A 21,722-nucleotide genomic window follows, 5' to 3' on the forward strand; every position below is an offset into this window, starting at 1 on the left:
CAAGTGGGAAGCAGGTGAGGCCCCACCCCTGGATTCCTCAGTGGCAGGTGAAAAGAAGTGGCCATTTGTATTAGAGGACACACATGGACGTACAACTTCGCCAGGCCAACACTGGAAATAAGCAGTAACCAAAAATACAGTGCAATGGGAATTGGTCATAAACGTGAGGGAAAAAATGGATATACATTTTACATTAAGTCAAGGAGTATTTAAGGTTGATGGTGACTAGATGTGCATCTCCATACACCATGAATTGACATGATCACAAGTCTCCAGAAGTGCTGCATGTGATTCATAGAGTCCGGAAACTAGGACAGAAGAAAATTTGATTCTAAACATCATAGTAGCAGCTGTAATCTGCTGGCAGGAGGAAACATTGTAATCTATATTGACTGTTGGCATAATGTTGACCTGACCCTGAGAAAAAGACTTTATGACACACAGCAAGAATGTTGAGAGACAAAACACACAGTGACAGATGAAGGTATGTGCTTGAGAATAAAACTCCTACAGTCATTTCTCCCACCTTATTTATGTTTTATTTAGTGTGGTTCTTGAAATCTGTAACTTACAGTTTAAAGTTAGACTGCTCATTATAAATTCATGCTGCAGTACTTATTTATATTGCCTCACTTTGATCACTGACTGGCAGTTAGTTTACAAGCTCGTTCCAGTGAAACCGCCCTTTATGGGGTAAAACAATAGGCACATATGTGCACAACTTTCGACTTTTTTTCTCTCTTAATTATTCACAGCATAGTAAATCACTTATGAGCAGTGTCCTCAACAATGTCACATCTCTCCCAAACTGTTGTATGTTTGACACGTTATACATTGATAAATTTTTTTTTTTTTTTTTTTTTTAAAAACACTTCCAAAAAAAACAGATATGTAGATAGATAGATTATATAAGTGGTCACTGCTTCTCTGACCAGTTAAATGCTGAAATAACTACGCAATATCACAGGTGTTAACTCAATTCAAACAAATACAAAAGTGAGACTTCACTGAGCTCTGCATGTCTTCAACAAAGTCATGTCATTCTACAACTTTCAGGAGCTTCATGCATTGATTTTTCAGCTTATAAAAAATTAACGCACAAATCTAAAATAACTTTCAACTTTCCTGAGCTTAAAAAAATCTGTTTACCTACTGGGAAAATGTGAATTCTTCTCTTATGGGAGATCAGTTCTGTCAGTGCAATTTTCACTATAGAGGCTGTACATCAACTGCAGGTCAAAGGTCGTAGATGTGGAAGCAGACTACAGTGGTTTTGTTATATTTTTCTTAATTGACACTGAAGAGCAGCTTCTTCCATTTCTAAGACGATCAACACATATTATATCCTCGCCATGTCTCCTGCTCACCAACTTTCACAAAAAGTTCTTGAAAAACTGTTGACAATCCCCACCCAAAAAAACATACAGTGACGGTGCAACCTTTATACATAATAAATAAATAAATTCAAACTAAAAAAGCAATAATAATGAAATCATAAAGTATGAATTTTTTGATCCATAGGAGGAAGTCGAGAATGATGCAGGAAGCACAAGTTTCCTTGCCAATGACAGCTCAAGCAGATGTAAAGGCTTCAACAGAACACATGATGTTCCTCGTGCTCCAAATAACATCAAGGAAAAAAAGACAGCAAGGCAGAGAAAGAGAGACAGAGAGGGGCAGGTTTTTTATATATATATTACTTGCCTCTCCCCACCGATGGCAGAGCACTCTTTGACGCTGTTCTTCCCCCCGGTAGATCAAGGTTTGAACAGAAAGTAGACGTACCCGAATCGAGCGCTTCCTGTCTCCTCTGCCATCCTGCTGATCTCTGTCTCTGTCTTTATACACCCTCTGTTTCAACATTATTCCATGGAAAGGCTTCCTGTGTGTGTGAGAGTGTGTGTATGTATGTGTGGAGTTTCTGTATTAAAAAACTTGTGACAAAAATTGTGTGACAATATCGGTGTTTGTGTCGTGTTGTGTTGTGTGTTTCATGTGCGTGTACCTTACTGTACATGTACATCTGTAATAGGGAGGTAGAGGATGAACATAACTCTCTCGCTCTACCTGGTTCTTTTGTCCTCTAGATTGCTATCTAGTCAGGGTTGACTGTAAAACAATCATGTTTCTCCAGTGTTCTTTTCATTCAGCCATATCAAGAATCTGCAGCAAATGCTTGAATGTGTATAAAAAACTGAAAAGATGCAATATCCCTCAATTGTCTGACTTGTCAGTCTTTCCAGGTGCCATTGAGCTCAAACTCAGAATGGACAGCTTGAGAGAGAACCAGACAAACTGAAGTGGAGTGAGGGTAGGACTTGCAATAGAACTCAAGGTGAAAAGGAGCACACTAACATAAATCTGTCTTTCTAGCAGTAGCAGGTGACCTCTAAATATTTAAGTTGATTAAATGGATTTGATCAGGGTTTGAATAAAGTCTATGGTTAACAATGTTGATTGTTTATAGGCAAACGTTCCCTCAACTTAAGAACTCTGAGCAACTAAGACGTCTTGGTTAACAAACCATAAGATAAGAATGTATTTCTAACAATATACACGATTTTCATAGTCTGGACATCCAGAAAGGAGCACAGTGAACAACTGAGAAAATGGAAAAGACGTGATGCTGAACAACTTGTAAATGGACTGCATTTATATAGCGATTTTCAGCCTCAGTATGACAAAGAGCTTTACTTTGGCTCTAATTCACCCATGTATACTCACACACCAAATGTGTTAGTCTGCTCATACAGAACTATTTGATCCGCCCACGCAAGGTAGAATATTGTCAGACTATGGTAGGAGAACAAGAACACATCAGCAACAGCTCCATGAGAACTTGAGCAGAGTGAATTTTGTATATGACGTGAACTAAAGGTGGGCTGTGACTATACTCTGAACCCTGGATGAACTGGATTATAAAATAATGCTATAAAAGACACAGCATTAAACAAACTGTTTGATTTTATCTGCTGACTTTCCACACCTACTGGCCCAGACTGGAATGCATACTGGAACTTTTAACCATACGACAATTTTTGAAATTCTCATTCTTGAACAAACTGACAAAGTGACAGATCTCCTTTACCATTTCAATGTTTAAAAATAATAATAAGCTCTGCATCATGATCTGTCTAAAAAAAAGCATGGTTGCAGAGCCAGATTTTTGCAACAGGCACCACATTAAATAACCATCAAAACGTCTCAATTTCCTCCAGGTCTAATCTGCAGCAGCACTTCCCTTCTCAGTCACTACAGCCAGTTGTGCATGGCTCAACTCAATCAGTTCCTGCACAGGAGGTGAAATGAATTGACCTCTCCAATCAGATGTTTCAGACGAGAAGCAAATTGGCAATTCTGCTGACAGATCAAATGAGAGAGGTCAGACTCTATTAAGGAAAGCAGATGGCAGATCTCCAATCTCCCAAACTGTGCACAACAAACAGTGTGTTCTCTCGTGAAACGTGCTTTTAAAAGCACCCAAAAGGTGTCATTAAAGCACTTGGAGTGACTTACAGGCATAAGACCTACTCCCTAAACGTTTGATCATGGTTTATTGATCAAATATGGTCTGCTTGTTAAATCTCATGCCCGCAGGAGTCACTTGGTAGTGCTGCATGACTTGGTTATCTTGATTTTATCATGGGTGTCTGCCAGCCAATCGACCTCCTGACCTAGACGTTTCAGAGTGGAAGCAAATTGCCAATTTTGTTGTCAGAGCCTGCTGAGTTGGCTGGACTTGTTATAAGCAGATAGCGGCTCTTTCTCCCTGCGAGCTGCCCACAATCACCGTTCAACCTCCACAGTGTGTATCACCCCTGTCAAGTACCCATCCAGACAAGTGGCCATTCCATCAGGCAGCTAAGAGTTTTTGGTAAGTGTTTAATCAAAGTAGAAAAACTGAACAGCATTCAGTTAAAGCCACTGGTAATGTTGATTATATAACATCACACTGAGACATTTCCAGTGCAGCTACAGTGGGGTGTGGTAGCATAGAATAAAAGCAGTTCTGATTTTGTTAAATCAAATAGCAGAACTACTTTCTGATTTAAAAAAAAAAGATGGCAGAAATGGAATGTAATATCCATGGGTATGTTTTCATTTGTGGATAATCACAAAATAAGAATTGTTATTTTTTTGCTAGGTTTTATAGCCTTTTATATCTACAGACTGTGGGTTGCCTTCAGTGGAGGCTGCCATGTTGAAGCGCCATGTTTGTATAGTAGCCCAGAACAGACAAACCAAATTCTGGCTCTAGATAAGGCCATTGCGTTTTTAACGCATTTCGCGACCACCATAGTTTCTCTTTTGACTTGGATAGGGAGGGTGAAGGGAGGGACTTGCAACCTGCAACTACACCGCAAGATGCCACTAAATCCGGCACGCTGGCCCTTGAAGGACTCCATCATAGGAGTAGACCGAGACAAAAGGCCTGTCAGTGCCCGGTCACAGCACAAAGTGTCGATATTCATTAAGGCATCCATGTGAAATGAGTGATGCTAAGAGCTAATCAGAATGGAAGCCTTCTCCATTTTGGACTCCGCATTTCTGTTTCCTCAAAGGTCAGTACTGTCAAGACGTTTCGCTCCCACCTGTTATCTGGTGGCTGACTGACAAATGGAATAATTCATAATTCATAAATCATTTCTTATAAATTGTTGATATCTGACAGTCTGACAGTATTTGAATTTAGAAATGTCCTGTAAGAACTTTGCTTTTGGGTACCAAAACCCAAAACATGGCTGATATTCTACTCCCAGCAACCCTCATCTTTGTTGCACATTTAGATTCACACTGCTAAATTCAAGCAATCCAGATTTTATAAACAAAAGCCACACAAACTCAAAACTTGTTTTTAAGGAAGAAGGCTGGCAACCATTTTTTCCCATGAGATCCGAAATTTGTGACACAATCATATCAGTCTGTAACTTCAGCTAAGCATGATGGACTCTCTAATGGGTGGACTCATGATGGATGCACTCTCTGCTGCAATTTCCAAGACTCATTCCTCAGCCACAATACTGAATAGGTACACTCTTCCTTGTGGTGGCCCAAAGTGTCCCCTCAGAAATTTCCTGCATTGAGGCTGGCTGTATAGATGTCAGCATTTGTCTCTGCACTCATACTAAGAATAAACTGTCTTTAGAGAAGATTTCACACTGAAAACAGCCTGACTTAGTTACATTGTAGAAATGTTTCTGATGCTCTTACAGTGTTAGCTCTAACTTAGACTGAGTGCAAAAATTGAATGAGCTCCACTTTCTACATTCACCTGAATTAGATGCAGTGCAAAATGCTCAGAAAAGAAGTTAAGTATAGAGGAAGATGGAATTTTGTGAGGTCAATTACATTGAGTGGAGGAGATGGAAATATGTGAATCAGTGGGGAGAGGGAGATGTGAGGTACATCTTGCTTAGATGAGATTTTTCAACGTGTGACAGAAAATGGGGAAATATGCTGCTATTCACTGATAATAGGAGGGCTAAGAGGAGACAAGACTGACTTCTCAAATGGAATAGTGAAACCCTTCTCATGAAAAGAGTTTGGCATTTTCACACAAGTTAATTTCTTTAAGCTTCAAGATCATTTGGAGGTTACGATCTGAAAGCAATAGGTCATCCAACATACATGATGAAACATGTAGTCTCTCATTATCTTCTAACACATAGTAAGCATTTCCTGATCCTAAACCTCCATCAACAAAATGATGCCCTCCGTCAGTACCTTCCAGAACCATTACAAATGACAGCAAATCATACACTTCATTGGACCGTTTTCTGATCTGCCACCACTGTGGGTAAGGTGTGATTATAGTTTTAATACATATACTACTTGGCTGAAGTTATAGGGAAAGATCCAAGTCATGGTTAATGAGATACAAACAGCTGTCTCCCATGTCAAAGTTACACGCTTTCTTTGTCCAGCCTTCACCATAAAAGGTTTTCTATGCTGATAACAAGGTCACACTATTCTTGCCTTTGTGCCTCACGGATAACATTCATTATACAGATAGGTGATTGAACTGAACCTATTGTTTAAGGCATGCTGAAAACACAAAGCACTTACCACTACTGACAAGGACATCATGAAGCGAATGAGGCCTGTAATGGCTAACACTTAGATTTGAGGGCATATTTATAATAATTGAGGTCTTTTTTAAACATTACAGAACAACTACAAGCCCAATTTTCATGAAACTTGGTTTAAGGGTATAGCATGGGCCAAGGAGGAACCTATTAAATTCGGGAGTGGAATCCTGGGGTGGATACAATACTTACGTTTCATTTAATTTGTTAAAATTGTGAAATAGGTCAATTGTGACACCTGCGTCTATGGCAAAATGAACAGAATTTGTTGTGCATGCATGAACCCGTTGTAATTAAAGTGAATGATGTGCAGTGACTAAATGTACAACAAAACACAACAGCCACCTCAAATGTTACTGCAGAAACAAAGACAGCAGGTAAACGTTTGTAAGAAATAAGCAATTGGGGATGTGTAGGGTAGATTTGCATGGGCTGTTGGGGAGGTCTGCACTCCCAAAGTGCCTTTTAAGATATTATTATTTGTTATAGCAGTATCTTCTTAGTAGCACAGCATCTATAATAGGACCACTATTGAAAGCAGAATATTAAGTTGCCATAGAAAGTGCAACACAGTAATTCATCAAGTAAACATTAAAATAGACCCTACAAGTTATCTGAACATGACCTAGAATGTTATACTGTATAGACAACAGATTAGCTTCAGACAGCTAGTATTGCTAGCACAACACAAAATGGTCACAAGAAACAGAGTACCTACAGATAATGGTCCAACAAGGGTGTTTGGAGAGAGATAAAAGATAGCTATATGTCACAAATCAGACATTTTGGATGTCACAGTATCCGTTCAACTGTAACTGCTATTAGCAATAAAACATTCACACTAACATTAACCACAGGTGGCAGAATAACTACATTCATAATAACACATATATGATAGTCATCAATAATTTCTAAATATTTATTATTACTATTATATTCATACATTTTATGTTGTGATTTCAATTTCTTTTCCATAAGTGCTTCATTAATCACTCCTGACTAGTAATCAACACATTGCATTAAAAAATGTGCTTCACACACATCAAAAAGGAAATTAAGACCAAAATAAAGCAGTTCCAGCAGCAGCTGTAGGATAAGTGACACGTGGAGCTGCAGTCAGTGATAGCAGGTTAGAAGGTTCTGGTGCTGGAGGAAGCGAAAAGAAGGAATGAAACATCCGCCCACACACGACCGTAGTATCGCCCAGAGAGAGTGAGAGAGAGAAAGAGAGAGAGAGAGAGAGAGAGAGAGAGAGAGAGGGCAAAATATGAGAGAGGGCGACAGAGAGAGCAAAGCGAGAAGCAGAGAGACAGGGGGAAGAGAGAGAGACCAGAAGAGTCAGATAGAAAGAGGGCTGGGGGTGGAGAGATGAGAGAGCAAAAGAAAAGGAGGATTTAACACCTAAATTTAGCTGCTAAATGTCTCATGAGTGCACACACAGACAGACACGGCAGCCATAACATCTGATATTCAGGGTTGAATACCAGGAGGATTTTCCTATTTTAAAGCCACTGAGACATTTATCATCATACCCACAATGCATGATGTATCACTCCTCAGTTTGGTCAAAGATCTACTGTATAAACCTGGTTTGGATGTGACAGATTCCAAGACGCAACAAGTGAGAAAGAATCTCCTTTAGTACTTTACTTTTTTTTTGTATCCGTAACAATACACCAGAGATTTCTAAGTAAGTAGAATGCTTAGTTCACAAACTGCTGTCAGACATGGTAACAAATGGGCTTCATTCCCTCGTTGTCTCTGTTGTCTTTGACTGAGGAATGATCATATTGTCAGTTTGTTTCTAAGTTGTACATCTTACCAGCTAGTCATTCCTGTCTTATGTTTATATCAGAACCCGTAGTTCAGCACCTGTAGAGCAAACTCGGATACAGCAGTGGTTCCCAAACCTTGTACTCTAATGTACCCCCACAGCCCTGACTGATAAAGTACCCCCTCATCAACATCACCCATCAAACTGAAAATGGAAATTCAGCCATTTATCAATTACTTTGAGCTATTTTACCCATTTTTTCAAAGGCTTTTAGAAAACTGTTTCAACTGTGAATTCATTACTTATAGCAATCTGCAGTATTGTATCCACTACTTTAGGTCTTTCACGATTATTTACAACAACTTCAGCTAACAGTTTCAACCATTTAACAATTACTTTTAGCTATATACAGTATATAATTAGCTTCCTAACTCAACCATTTGTTTTCTCTACGTAATGTCAGTGTTCAGTACTCAGTAAGAGGCTATATACACAGAAGTTAAGCTTCTCTTCAATCTTTTCAATTACCCCTTAGCAACTGCAGACGTACCCCCTGGGGTACAAGCACCCCTAGTTAGGAATCACTGAGTTACAGTGCAATTTTCAGAGGAGAAAAAGCTGTTGTTTTTACAGTATACATACACCTGTTTGGTAATTTCATTGCTCCAAATAAACACATTTGGAGCGGTGAAGTGTGGCAGCTGAAGTTGTGTTTTGTAGTGCAACTTTGGTACTTGTTTTGCATTTCTACATACATTTTACCAAAAAAGCCTGGGATGGTACGATACCTACATCCCATTTGCACTGTATTGATGAATTAAACACTGTTCAGGTTAGATTATCACATTAGGTTAGGTTTAAGTTACAGTAGGTAGTAGTAGGTAAGAATAGGTTAGGTAGGATTGGGTTACTTTGGTTGGTTTGGTTTCAGCGTGTTCAGTCAACATATATGCCCACAAAATGAAAGGTGTCTTTGGCTTCATCACAATAGGAAAACAACATGAGCTTAAAAGACACAATAGCAGATTATAGTATACGTGTACCTTAAATAATTAAAACTTCCCAACAAATTCCTAGGATCAAACAAAATAGGACCACATCACAGTCTATTTAAATCATGTGTTAGTGGTGACACATATTAACAAATCCAGAAAGTATTGGCCACCTCAAACAAAAGGCTATCAAAACATAAATGAAGTCATGAACGTAATCTAGATGTTTGCCACTGTCACCACACATTGTAAGCCATCTTGTAATGTTGTAAAATGTGCCAATTTCTCACTGAAAAGATAACATGACGATACCTCTATCAGTCTAGTTATAGATGTAGCCAATTAGATAAGAAGAAGATATGATGAGCTGTGTTGATCCCTGAGGCAAAACTGGGTCACTCCAGCTGCATAAAATAGCCCCTAAAAATAAATACACTCAAATATGTTAAAGACTAAAAATGCAGCATCCAAGCATGTCAAGTATGTCTCTTGTTAAGTACATTTTTGTTAAAAGTACAGTATGTTTTTCTATACCGTTTTAAGTGCAAAAGTGTGATGCTTAAAACACATAAAACCTATTTTCAAAATTAAATGAATGTATTTGAAATTTACCCATTTTACAAAATTCCACTTAACCTTTTAAAAAAAACAGTACAAAATAGATCTTTACCGTGTCGTATTTAAAGGTGCAGTGTGTAACATTTAGGATAATCTATTGACAATAATGGAATACAATATTTACTGGTATGTTTTCATTAATGTCACCACATTGGAATCACATTTTTGTTGCCTTAGAATGACCCTTTTTTGACAACAGATGTCGTGTTTCTACAGTAGTACAGAACGGACAAACCAACCAGTGGCTGTATTGAGGACCATTTGCGTCTTTCGTGTTTTGCACAAGTTTTGCAACCATCATAGTTTCTCCTACACACATTACAGCCCGTTCTCCTTTCCAGGTCATCAAATACAGATGCGAGTGGTGTTTAGTTAGTTGCAACTAAATCCGAAACACTGGACCTTTAATTCTCAGCATACATATACCTAGTTTGCTACACAAGAAAAGCAACTTTAGATGGCACCAGTAGAAGCTTCTTATTGGTTACAATAGTAACATTTAATGCCTATATCATTACCATTACAAGCAATCACATGTGCAGTCAAGGGTAAAAAAAATATTTATCTGCTGTTTCTTAGAGCAGGTGTTATTCTCTTTTCGTTGGGCAGACATTACAGAGAACAATCTGGCAACTAGTTGATTGAAGTATAGTGCTTCAATATATTGATTCTGGCTGCTGTATGACATTCAAAGAGCACCAACATGTGGTAGAGGATAATTATTTGAAAACAAACAAAAACAAAGTTTCTGCCTGCTTTGAAACAGCAATGTATTATTTTCACTTTCTCTTTCGACTTTCCCACTTTGTCTTTATGTGTCAACTGGAGCCCATGCCAGCTTGTGTGTGTATCATGCTTTATTTGCACTTATGTATTCATGCAGTAAAAATACACTCCTGAATTATTAAAAAGTCAGAGTTAGAAGGCAGTGGAATCAGTGTCATTCACACTGAAAGCAGAAATATGAAGGTTTTCATTCCCCTCAGCTGTGGGTTTTTTAAAAATCAGGTACCAGTCTTTCTTCCTACAGTGAATGTTATGTGTTTTTGAAATAAAACACTTTGTCAACCACTTTCATTGCAGGTATGTTCACTAAAAACCTGAGGGGAAACTGCTGAAAGTAATTTACCATTGTGTGTGTGTGTGTGAGTGTGTGTATACAATTAAGCCTGACTGACCTTTGATCCTGTACACCTTAGTAGATTGAAAACCAAATAACTCTAAATACCTGGTTCCCTGGGACTGGGATTAATGTTAGTTCTAGACTTACTGCATAGGATTTAGTGGCATCTAGCAGTTTAGTTGCAGATGCAAAACTAAGTAACAAAAATACAACTATTCTTATTTTCAGGTAATTATACACTAATAAATATTATATATAAATATACCAGTGAATATTATATTCCTTTTCTGCCAATAGATCCTCCTAAAAGATAAACATCCAGCACTGAAGCTGAGAGCGGCGGAGCAGCAAGCAGATATGATCACACTGCTCGGCCTTGCACTGCCATCACCCTTCTCTATTTCTATCACAGTTAGTCTTGGTTTGGTCATTTTGAGACAAGACCTGGTTTGTAAAGTTTACAGCCTGTCCCTCTTGCATCGCTCTGTGTACAATGATGCAGCAGAAATGAAAGTGCATTGATTCAACTGACAAAATGCGAGGTCTTCTCAACCCTATTTTCAGAGGTCAGTCCTAAATAGCAGAAAATAGACTTAAAGCTTGATGCTTCTAGTTGTGTTTAGCATGAGTGACATGTGGTGTATTAATTAAAATAAAAGTTTATCGTATCTGTTCCAGCAGCCCCAGGTCTTCATAGTTATGATATAGGCTAACTAATCTAAGTTTAACATGTGTTTCAGAAAGAAGAGCTGGCCTGTTCAGCAGTCTGTGGTCAAAAAATCCAATTATGGCATAATGGTGAATGTTAAAGCAGAGTGTTAATGAGTACATGTTTAGACAGGATTTTTATTTCTTTATTTTTACTATATCATGGGTTTGGGAAGGGCCAGGGATATTTTTGTCAGAGTGGAAAATTCACTCCAGTGTCACCCTCCATAAAACTATTAAGCGACTGGTCATACAAAACCATAAGACTGCACAGAAAAGTAGTGATGTTTGAACTTACCTCAGGCAGTGCTGTAGTGGCTATCTGTATGATGTTATTTATCCATTTGGAGCAGGTTTCTAATGTCACATTTCATTACCTACCCTGTTTGGTGCCTTCCGTTTGCTGTGATCTGTTTTTTTTTTGCTGGCATATTCAATTATCTCCCCTCTCTGTTGCTCTTTTGATGCTGATGTAACCATTTAGCTAGCTGTGGATGTCGCTCAGCCTCTTCAGCTTTTGTGAGCAGCTTTCAACAGGCTGATTTAAATTTTTTCTCCATCTGTCATGCTTTTGATGTGCATCCACTCAGGTTTTCTAGTCAACAGGTCTTTCACCCACTTCAGTTGTTGCAAACAAGCCAGGGAACTAATTTCTTTTGTCCACAATAGCAGCAATAGCACATTCATCCCCAAACTCACCTGCCAGATTAATTATTTTTCACAAATGATGAGATGGTTAGAATGAAAATGGCCTCCCATGTGAAAGTAGCTTGCTGCCAATCTGGCTGTTAGAGCTGTAAAACACACCAACCGAAGCCAAATAATTATAGGCATTTGTGGTTAATAATCATTTCCCATTGTCACTGTAAGTTGGCTTTTTGAGATATTTTTATACCAGCAGAGCCTCTAGAATTGTTTTTAAAATAAACATGATTTTAAAATGCAAATTCCTGTTACAAATGTAAAAAGTGAGACACCTTTTCCACAAAGGGGATATGGTTGGGGCAAAAAGTAAAATAGGATGTAAATTACTGAAACTGTGAGACGTAATAGGGTGATGATTGGTGGATTGGTTGAAGGGTGAAGTAGAGTTCATTTCAAATGTTTTGAAGTCAGCTTTCTCTTTAACCTTCTTACTATAGTATCCACAATTGATGTTAGTTAGTTGTGCACTTAGTGGCATCTAGCAGTGTAGTTGCAGATTACATTGCCCTTGCCTCACCCTCCCGTTCCACACATGTAAGCAAAAGCTCCTATCCAGGCCAGGGCCAGTGTTTGGTTTGTCCATTCTGGGATACTATAGAAACACGGCAGTTCAAGAAGGATGATGTATTCTGCTGCAGTCTGAATTTGAGATTCAGGCAGAACAAAACGCTGTTGTTTTTGATATGCTGTAGGGTATCTTAAAAGTTAAATGAAAAGGTCACAGAGTGCCAGTTAGATGCCTTTCTGTAGCACCCTGAACATGACTAAACTTTGAAATGTATAGGCATGTGGGGTTTGTTTATCCACAGCTCCAGTACAGGTGGAGGTTTGACTGCTGGAGCAGGATTTGGCTGCCGGCTGATGGTATTTCCCATCCCAATCACACATCTAGTTTGCATTATCTGTCAGCTGCTGCAGAATTTCAGCTGGAGTTGAGAGCTGATGATTTCAGCGCGGGAGGCACAATTATAAGATGCAGATTTGAGATGAAAATGTGGCTCTCATGGAAATAATGCAGAGGCTCAGCAGCTTTGGGGTATATTTAGGTTCCACAACACAGATGCATAAACCACGTCTGAAAAGTCTTTACAATATTAGAGACTTGGAGATGGCTTACATATTCACAGTCTCTCTAAGACACATTTGATCCTTCTAAAGTATCATAATCAGTTGTCATTTTTACATACAACCTATCACTCTTTCATGTCATTAAGTTTTGTTCCATCTTCTATTTTTGTGATATTTTCCTTTTTATGACTATTACCATCTTGTCTTGACACAAAAACAAACAAAACAATCGGTTTTTGGCTTAATATACTTCACTTTTTTTTTTTGATGAAACTTAATCTCTCAGTTTTGTTTCATGACTTGATCAACAGTCATATTGTTGTATAAGGTGGATTCAGCGGTATATATGTTGCCCCACTCCAACAAATAACTGAAGTAAGATATAAATGATCCAAAATGCACTTTTTACATTTAGTTAAAAAATGAAATACCTTTGGACACCAGTGTCTTTATATAGACATTAGAGATTTTCCAGCATGCCATACATAAATGGTAACATCTTGAGAACACTGTGTTTTGTGAATATGTCAGCATATGGACTGAGTTATTGTGGCTATTTTCCTATGATTTCATGTGCAGCTTGCTTTCTACCGGTGCCCTTACCCTGGCTTTCAACTAATTCACCTAAGGGAAATTTTTGATTTTTGCTGCAGGGCACATCTACCATACTCATTCAAATTGAGCTCATGATGGTTGGTAGTTTTATCGACATTCATTTGTGGCACAGAACCATTTTGGCAAGAGAACATCATGCTTTGAGACATATATAATGGTCCAGCCTGGCAATGTTCTTATTTTCCAGCATTCCATAATTTTCCCATATATCACTCTAGCCAGTAATGTCCCTCTTTACTTTCCACCTAACACACATTGAACACTTACACACAGACATGTACACACACACAACCATTGTTCAGAGACAACAGACAAAGTGCTCCATGCTTTTTTTCTCTTACATTACTGTAGTTTGTGCCTATCACCATCTGTCAGCTACTGCACGTATAGCTGTGAATGAAGAGTGCCATAAGACCTGCCGTTAACAAGGAAGATTGAATTGTACTGTCAAAGGTGTGTGTCTTTGATTGATAGGACTTGGGAAGGTTGACAGATATCTTTGTGTCCCAGATTGGCTAATGCCTTGTGCCAACATTACATGTATTCAAGTTTATCTTTTCAAGCTGTTATATATGTCAGAGTGGAAAAGCCTCTAAAACAATAGCCTGTCTTGTGATACCACAACTATCCAACGAAACTAATGAGGGTTATTTCACACATTTTTCCTCACCATCATGCCAGTCCAAGAATTGTTCATCTAAAAAAAATCGTATATGATGAATTTTCCAAAACCAGGCATGGACTTAGAAACCACAGTTCAGTCTAGTTGTAGAAAGTGGTCTGAGATTGGTCCAGTCGAACTGTGTTGTATGCAGTTGAAGCTCACACTGTACTCTCATGGGAGGACCAAAGTTTTCCGTGGCACTATCAGCCAGAAAATGGGGGAAATAAAACGCCTCACTTTTAGCCTTTTTTTCAGCGTATATCAAAATGGGTGCCAATCTCATTTCCTGGCAGCAATGGTAAAGAGCTGTACCCGTTTTGGGAATAAATATTACCTAAGCGGAATGCAAAGTGGAAAGCCTATACATTTTCCAATTTGCACCATTAAAAGACAATATCGTATTAAAGATTCTACAGAGGTTTCAAAATAGTGGTTAAAACCTGACTTTTCAAGTACTCACGACTCAATTGCATTGTTTACAATACGTTAAGGAAGAGCCACCTGGAGTAATTTGTCCAATCGCCATAGCCATCTAGTAGGCTTATTTACATTTTGCAGATCCGCTATTCAATGAGTTTATGTGAATTTTGGAAAAGGACAGTAAATACAGCGATGTCCGATTCCCCTGAAAAGTATATAGTGGACTCTCGATCTAGAATTGTCATTGGCCCTAGACCAACCTCAACTGAACCAAATAGGATGCAATTAAAACTCATCATTGAAACTAGCTAGTTTCTTATTAAAGTTGGGTGACTATCTACTAAGATTATTCTCTGGTTGATATCCAGCATTAAGATTAGAAGCAAATATCAATATTACATATTGGTAAAGTGATCCATTGGTCCCACCCTTCTGGATATATACCATGCATGCTAAACATGTAAGATCTCCTGTTGCCATAAGATGCGCTAAACAAAAGCATCCAGCAAATGGTATATGTCATGTGAGTATAAAAACATCATCTATTGTGCTGGAACAGAGGGGGGTATTGGGATGTTTGCCTTAATATTCTTGTGTTCCCTCTTGTTTCAAAGTGACCTTTCCCCGCCTGCAGTGTAATGTTTGGTTCTCAGATGGTTGTTTGATGCTGTTTGAAGTCTGGTTGCTGCAGTTTCTGCTGAGTGATTAAAAAGATTGTTTGATGAAAGGATATATGAGGGGGGCAGAGGAAAATCGGCACACTCACACCTCCCTCTCTCGCACATGAACATTTACTACTGTATACCCCCTTCCTCTATACGTTTTCTACCACACTCACCCTCTCGCTCTCTTCACTGAGCTGTTGTACGATCAAAGCAAGTTAAAAAATAAACCTCACAAAAACTGAACTCGCTGTGAAACACTTTCCAAAGTCTTTGAAGAACATGAGGTACCTAACAAACTGTAGCATCAACACTAACCAGCTCAGAGCTAATTAAATGGTAGCACTTACTAATTAAGCCAACTGAACAGCAATGCAAAACAAAACAGTGTCACAAGAAAACTGAGTGCCAAACTTTTCTGTCACTGTGGGAGAAAATGTCTTAAGTCATCCCAGCAGTGCCACTTTGCTCCAGTCTCGTACATATTCTGCTGTTGTATTTGTTTCCCCAAAAAGTTATTACTGGTGCAGAGTTGCATGTGAATGTAATTTATTGGAGATACAGTGCTGTTGGTCATTAATCAGCTTACTGGAAGTCATTGGTTTTCATTGTTCAGAAATATTAGAATGCCCCAATCTGCCAGCAAGAAGTATTAACAACAGTGGGAAAGCACAAACAATAAATATAAATAAATAAATAAATAAAAGTGTCTGACCACTCCAAAGACATGCAGGTTGTGTAAATTGCTTGTAGGTGTGAATGTGAGTGTGAATGGCTGTCTGTATGTGACAGACTGCAGTCCCAGTCCAGCTCCACCAACAGACTCAAAAACTCTTTCGTGCCCCTGGCCATCAGACTGTACAGCAGCTCCTAGTCAAGGCAGGGAGGACGATAGACAATAGGACAATTTCTACCTTCATTTGAACTGTTTACTTCCATTTGCACTCCATTTGCACTGTTTACTGTTTTGCACTGTTTAATGTGGCTACTGTGTTATAAGTTCATTTTATTTTAATGTAGGTTTAATTTATGTTTAATGTATGTATGTTTCGTACACTACTGGATACTTGAATTTCCCTCGGGATAAATAAAGTATCTATCTATCTATCTATCTATCTATCTATCTATCTATCTATCTATCTATCTATCTATCTATCTATCTATCTATGTATGTTTCAGATCTGGCTGGCGTCCTGTTCAGGCTGTATCCTGCTCTGTATCACATGCTGCTTTCTTTGCAACTTTTGAAAACAACTGACATGATCGCTGAGATCTGATTAAGACAACTAAAACTGCTTGGTTAAGGTAGGAAGAGTGTGTGGTCATGGTTAAAACAAACCAGTGTTGCAGAGATGGGACACAAACCCTGACTTCCTCCCTAAGATTATTAGTGGTTTTTTTTAAGAATGTCATGCTAGTTGTGGCTTTGCTGTAAACACTGGTCTGGATCAGGGAGGTCAGTTGTGAAGGAAATGTACGGATCGTTTTAAGTCTTCTGATCATCGCATAAAACCTACACTGAACAGGAATTTGTGAGCAGATGTGCTAAATACATACTCAAAAGTGTTCTTTGTTGCATGTTTTATTTAACACAGAGGGGAAAAAGACCCCCTCCCCACATACACACAGACACACACTGTTGCAGTATCTTTAAGTCCCATCCAACCAAAGCAGTCCTCAGAGCAACAGCAGCACACTTTCTGGAACGCACACATGCCGGCTTGTTAAACTGGGTGTGTTTGTAAAGTATAGATTTGCAGATTAGCTACAGTATCAATGCAGAATATAGAAACACACATACACATTTCTCTGAATCTCTCTCAGAAGCAGTGTCTTTGAACCAGACACACGTGCGCTCACATGAGCACAGTGCTGTGGTATCATTCATGAACACACACATACACACACACACACACACACACACACACACACACACACACACACACACACACACACACACACAGTGGTGCGACCTCTCACCGCTGATGCAGAGGCTGAAACGGCAGAGTTCGTCACACAAGGTGTCCGGGCTCTCCAGCTCTCCTGGTCCTCCCCCTCTTCCCCCCCCTCCTTCTCTCCTCTTCTTCCTCGGTGACATCCTCTTAACCATCTTCATCACTCGCTCCACTTTGTCCATCCTGGATGATGGATGGCTGGCCACGGTTTACGTGTGTCAGCTGTGGATTTGGCAGACCTCTTTTTTTCCCCTTTTCTTCCTCCCTTTATTTTCTCTTGCTTCTTTCTCACTCGTTTGCCTCCTCTTCGTCTTCCTCTTCTTTTCTGACAGTCTTGTTTGGAATTCTGACAACTTTCACCACTCTACACTTAGCCTACTTGTTTCACGACTCCCTCTCTCCTCTCGTCTTTCCAGCACAGTGGCTGTCTTGCTTTCCCAAAATCCCTCCTCTTCCACCTCCCCCTTCTCTCTTCTTCCTCTCCTCGGTCTGGTCTCCTCACCTCCAATGTTTCTCTCTCTTTACAATGCAGCTAATTGCACGTCTAGTCTTTTTTTCCTCTCTTTCTTACCTCTTCTTCAGCTCAAGGAAAATCCAATGAACGAAGCGACGAGAGAAGTGAGACACTGAGGGAGAAGGGATGAGATGGAGAAAGGGAGAGGCAGCACATTTACTTCTCCCCTTCTCTCTCTCTCTCTCTCTCTCTCTCTCTCTCTCTCCCTCTCTCTCTCTCACTCTCTCTCTCTGTGCGCCCCTACCTCGCCACCTACCACATCCAACCTCCAAAACTCTCATCCGGCACTTCCAGGGGAAAAAAAACAAAGCAACATTTTTGAAAAAGACTCAGCATGGTGCTATATTTTTTGTCTCTCTGCAGTTCTAAGCTTCATTATCTCTCTTGCTCCCTCACACACTCTTTTTCATTCTGTCAGTTAGCACACACACACACACACACACACACACACACACACACACACACACACACACACACACACACACAAACAGACACACAGTTTGTCTCTTTCCACAACACCAACCACGGCTAACTTCTACAATCAATCCGTGTCTCCCTCCCTCCTGCTTTCCTTCATTCCTTCCTTTTCCTCCTTCTTCCCTATATTCCTCCTTATGTTTATCCCTCCATTGTTCCTTTGTTCATCCCTTCACTGCCTCATTCATTCCTCTTTCTTTGATTTTGTCTATCCTATCCTCCTTCTATCCCTTGATACCTCCCACTCCACCTGTTCCCGACCCTGACACAATCATTCCTTCCCTTCACTCCTCACCCCTCCCATCTTATCTGACCCTCTTCGTCCGTCTTTGAACATCCCTCTGCTTTTCTGTCTGTTCGTCTGACTTCTATGTCTCTCTTTCCTCTCTTCTATCCCTCCATCCCTCTGCCCCCTCTCATCTGCTCCTTAATCTCTGTTTCGTGTCTCTCCATAATAAGCTCATCATCTCCTTCGGAGACGAGGTCACACACACATGCATGCAAACACACTGTTTAAGCAGGTACGTGGGACAACACACACTGTGGACACTTCTGCTTAGCTCTCTCACACACACAGAATGAAGTCACACACAAAAGCATACCCTCTACACGCTCTTTTTGCGCATGCTCTCTCTCTCTCTCTCTCTCTCTCTCTCTCTCTCTCTCTCTCTCTCTCACACACACACACACACACACACACACACACACGGCAGAGCTGAGGGTGTGAACCCCAGGTAGCTATAATGAAAACTCACCCGGGGGTTTAGGACACGCTTTTTAATCACTGACCCGAGACGATCCATACAGGAGGTATGATCCTGCTGTGAAGTTTTTACTCTTTGAAATGTTTGACACCTGACAAAATTGATTGCTGGCGGGAAATTAAAAGTGACCCCATGAAGATTATTGAGGGTTCTGAGTTTCTTGAGCCAGCTGCTTCTGAAAGAGTCACACTTGAGAGGATGTTATCATCTGTGGGTTTTCGGCATTAATCAAAGGACATCAAGATATTTCCTGAATTTCATATTGTCATGAGGTCAGGAAAGAACTTGACTTTCTTTTGAAAGTAAATTTGCATCGATAAATTAAAAGTTGTTTACAGATAGAAAACTAGCTGGGGGTGGTGGGGGATGGCCATGTTTGCAAAGCCAGGGAGGTCATGTCTGTGACACTGTACTTGGAATCTATGGTAGGTTATGTGGTTCCCCACATTTATTCTTATGACCTATAAATGCAAAGCCAGATCTTTCCCTTTATTAGTGTTTCATTTAATAGTATTTAAGGCCTGAAACAGTATTTCACATGAAAAGCACAAAGAGAAATGTAAAAAAAAGTGATGTATGCAGCAGAATTTTGTTTTTCATAATAGCCTATACCCCAGAAATTATCTGGTGACCCATTAGATTCATCTTGAGACCCGGACCCTGTGTTGGGAACAACTGGGTTCAGTATGTCCTCATACCTAAAGGACAGAATAGATTGTTTGTTAATGACTCTTAAAACGACATAGATATGACCAGTGGAGAGTACCAGCAACAGCATAGCTTAAGTAAGTCACATGACGTAAGTGATAGAGATGAGAAAATGCATTTGACTTTATCAAGCAGCAGTATTTGATGACTTCAGAGTGAGACTGGGTTTACATAGTTACATAATATAGTCTTAAAGTGGTAATTACTTTATTCCCTATATGACATGAACATGAACAAAGAACAGCGACTATAATATTTGATCTTGTTTTATTCTTTGGCCGGTTTGGTTTAACAGCATCAGCCAGCACTTGCTTGATATCTCTATCTACAAACTAACCTCAGCGATCTCTCCACAACGATTTGAGTAAAACTAAATTCAGACTTTGAAAAGGAGGTCAGCTGCAAACTGGCAGACATCCTAAGCAGTAAAATGACTGTCTTCAGCTCACAGTATAACAACTTTCAAAGTATTATAGACTCTGCAGGAGTCAGAAAGACAGAAATAGACTTAATTCAGCATTTGGCTTCGTCAGCGGATTCCAGGACCTAAAACCAGTTGTTTCTTTCTGACTACTGCAGTGCATTAAGGGGAAATTAAAGTCTACCAGAGCAGAGGCATCCTGGCTGCTCACAGCATTTCATGTACTTATTATGTTGCCTGTTTCATTCTGCTTTGTAGGCTTTATATTGTATAATTCCTTCCTAACACTGCTTTACATAAATGAGGATAGCTTATACTTGAATATATGGAATACATCTTGTAGGGATGAATAATGTAATATAGATTACACCACTTTTACCAGTAAATAAACATGTGATAACAGTGCTGGGAATTTACTCTGAAAATGGAATCAATTACTACTAAAAGGTAGTCACATTACCTTCCAAAACAATGGTAACAGTGCTTCACTCTTCATATTACTTTCTGTTATTCAGCCTTACCTTAACTGAGCTGCTAATCTCTATGTTTTACACATGGAGAAATGAAAAGTGACACATAATCAAGCAGATGTCTCACTTTGCATTTCTTCCATGTGTTAAACATAGAGATCAACAGCCAGTCTTCACAGTAAAGCTATTTAGAGCTAGCAACAGCTAGCGAACCCCCAGAAGCATAGCCCTTAGCACCCAGAACTCCCATCTTCACAGCACAGCTATTGCATGGTTTCACCCTAAAAAGTCAAATCCAGCTGATTTCTGAATTCCAGTGGCTAGCTAGCCAGTTTCCTGAACTGGTCTACTGGACTCTTAAGGGACCGCACTGACATTTAGTGCTCTGATTGCTGAGCTATAACTACTGTACCGTATGTACAGTATATATATATATATATATATATATATATATATATACACACATTAAGTTCTTTTATGAAAACACATTAAATAAAGTTGTTAAAAACACAATGTTGATCTCCTTTAAATTAAAGTCTCATGATGAGTCCTACTCCTGCTGTTTGTTAGGATAAAGCTTAATTTGGGGTATTTACACTTTGCTGCATTTGGCTCATTTCTTAAAAGCTGCATATAAGATGAAAACATTTACGCCATCCAAACCACTCTTCTTTGAATTCTGGCTGAACAGAAGCACATACTGTATATTTTATTTGTATTAGCATAGTGTGGGTATGTTTTACATCACTGTGTGGCTGTACTATCAAGAGACAAAACAGCTAATTACTTAAAATAACTATATATGTAGAATTTCGCTACTTGGATAGTGGATCATCATAAAAAAGAGAAACACAGAAAAAGCACCCACCTACTCACTGCTCTCTCTCTCTTTCTTTCTTTCTCTCTCTCTCTCTCTCTCTCTCTCTCTCCACACACACACACACACACACACACACACACACAGACACACAAACTTGG

At 39.3% G+C, this 21,722-nt stretch overlaps 1 protein-coding gene across 5 annotated transcripts in view; it reads right to left on the bottom strand.

The window, feature by feature from the left end:
* Nucleotides 1-21,722, bottom strand: part of grip2b (glutamate receptor interacting protein 2b) — a 253,256-nt gene that overhangs the window by 137,387 nt on the left and 94,147 nt on the right. For 4 of the 5 annotated variants that reach the window (XM_051415104.1, XM_051415105.1, XM_051415103.1 and 1 more), the window contains exon 1: nucleotides 17,416-17,587. The exons of the other annotated variant lie outside the window; for it this stretch is intronic. In XM_051415104.1, coding sequence (XP_051271064.1) covers nucleotides 17,416-17,572 — 157 coding nt within the window. In that variant the 5' untranslated portion in view covers nucleotides 17,573-17,587. Of the gene's footprint in view, nucleotides 1-17,415; nucleotides 17,588-21,722 lie in introns of those variants that run through there. 5 annotated transcript variants of the gene reach the window in all.

The sequence above is a fragment of the Dicentrarchus labrax genome, unplaced genomic scaffold, assembly GCF_905237075.1.
Source record: "Dicentrarchus labrax unplaced genomic scaffold, dlabrax2021, whole genome shotgun sequence".
Lineage (NCBI taxonomy): Eukaryota > Metazoa > Chordata > Actinopteri > Moronidae > Dicentrarchus > Dicentrarchus labrax.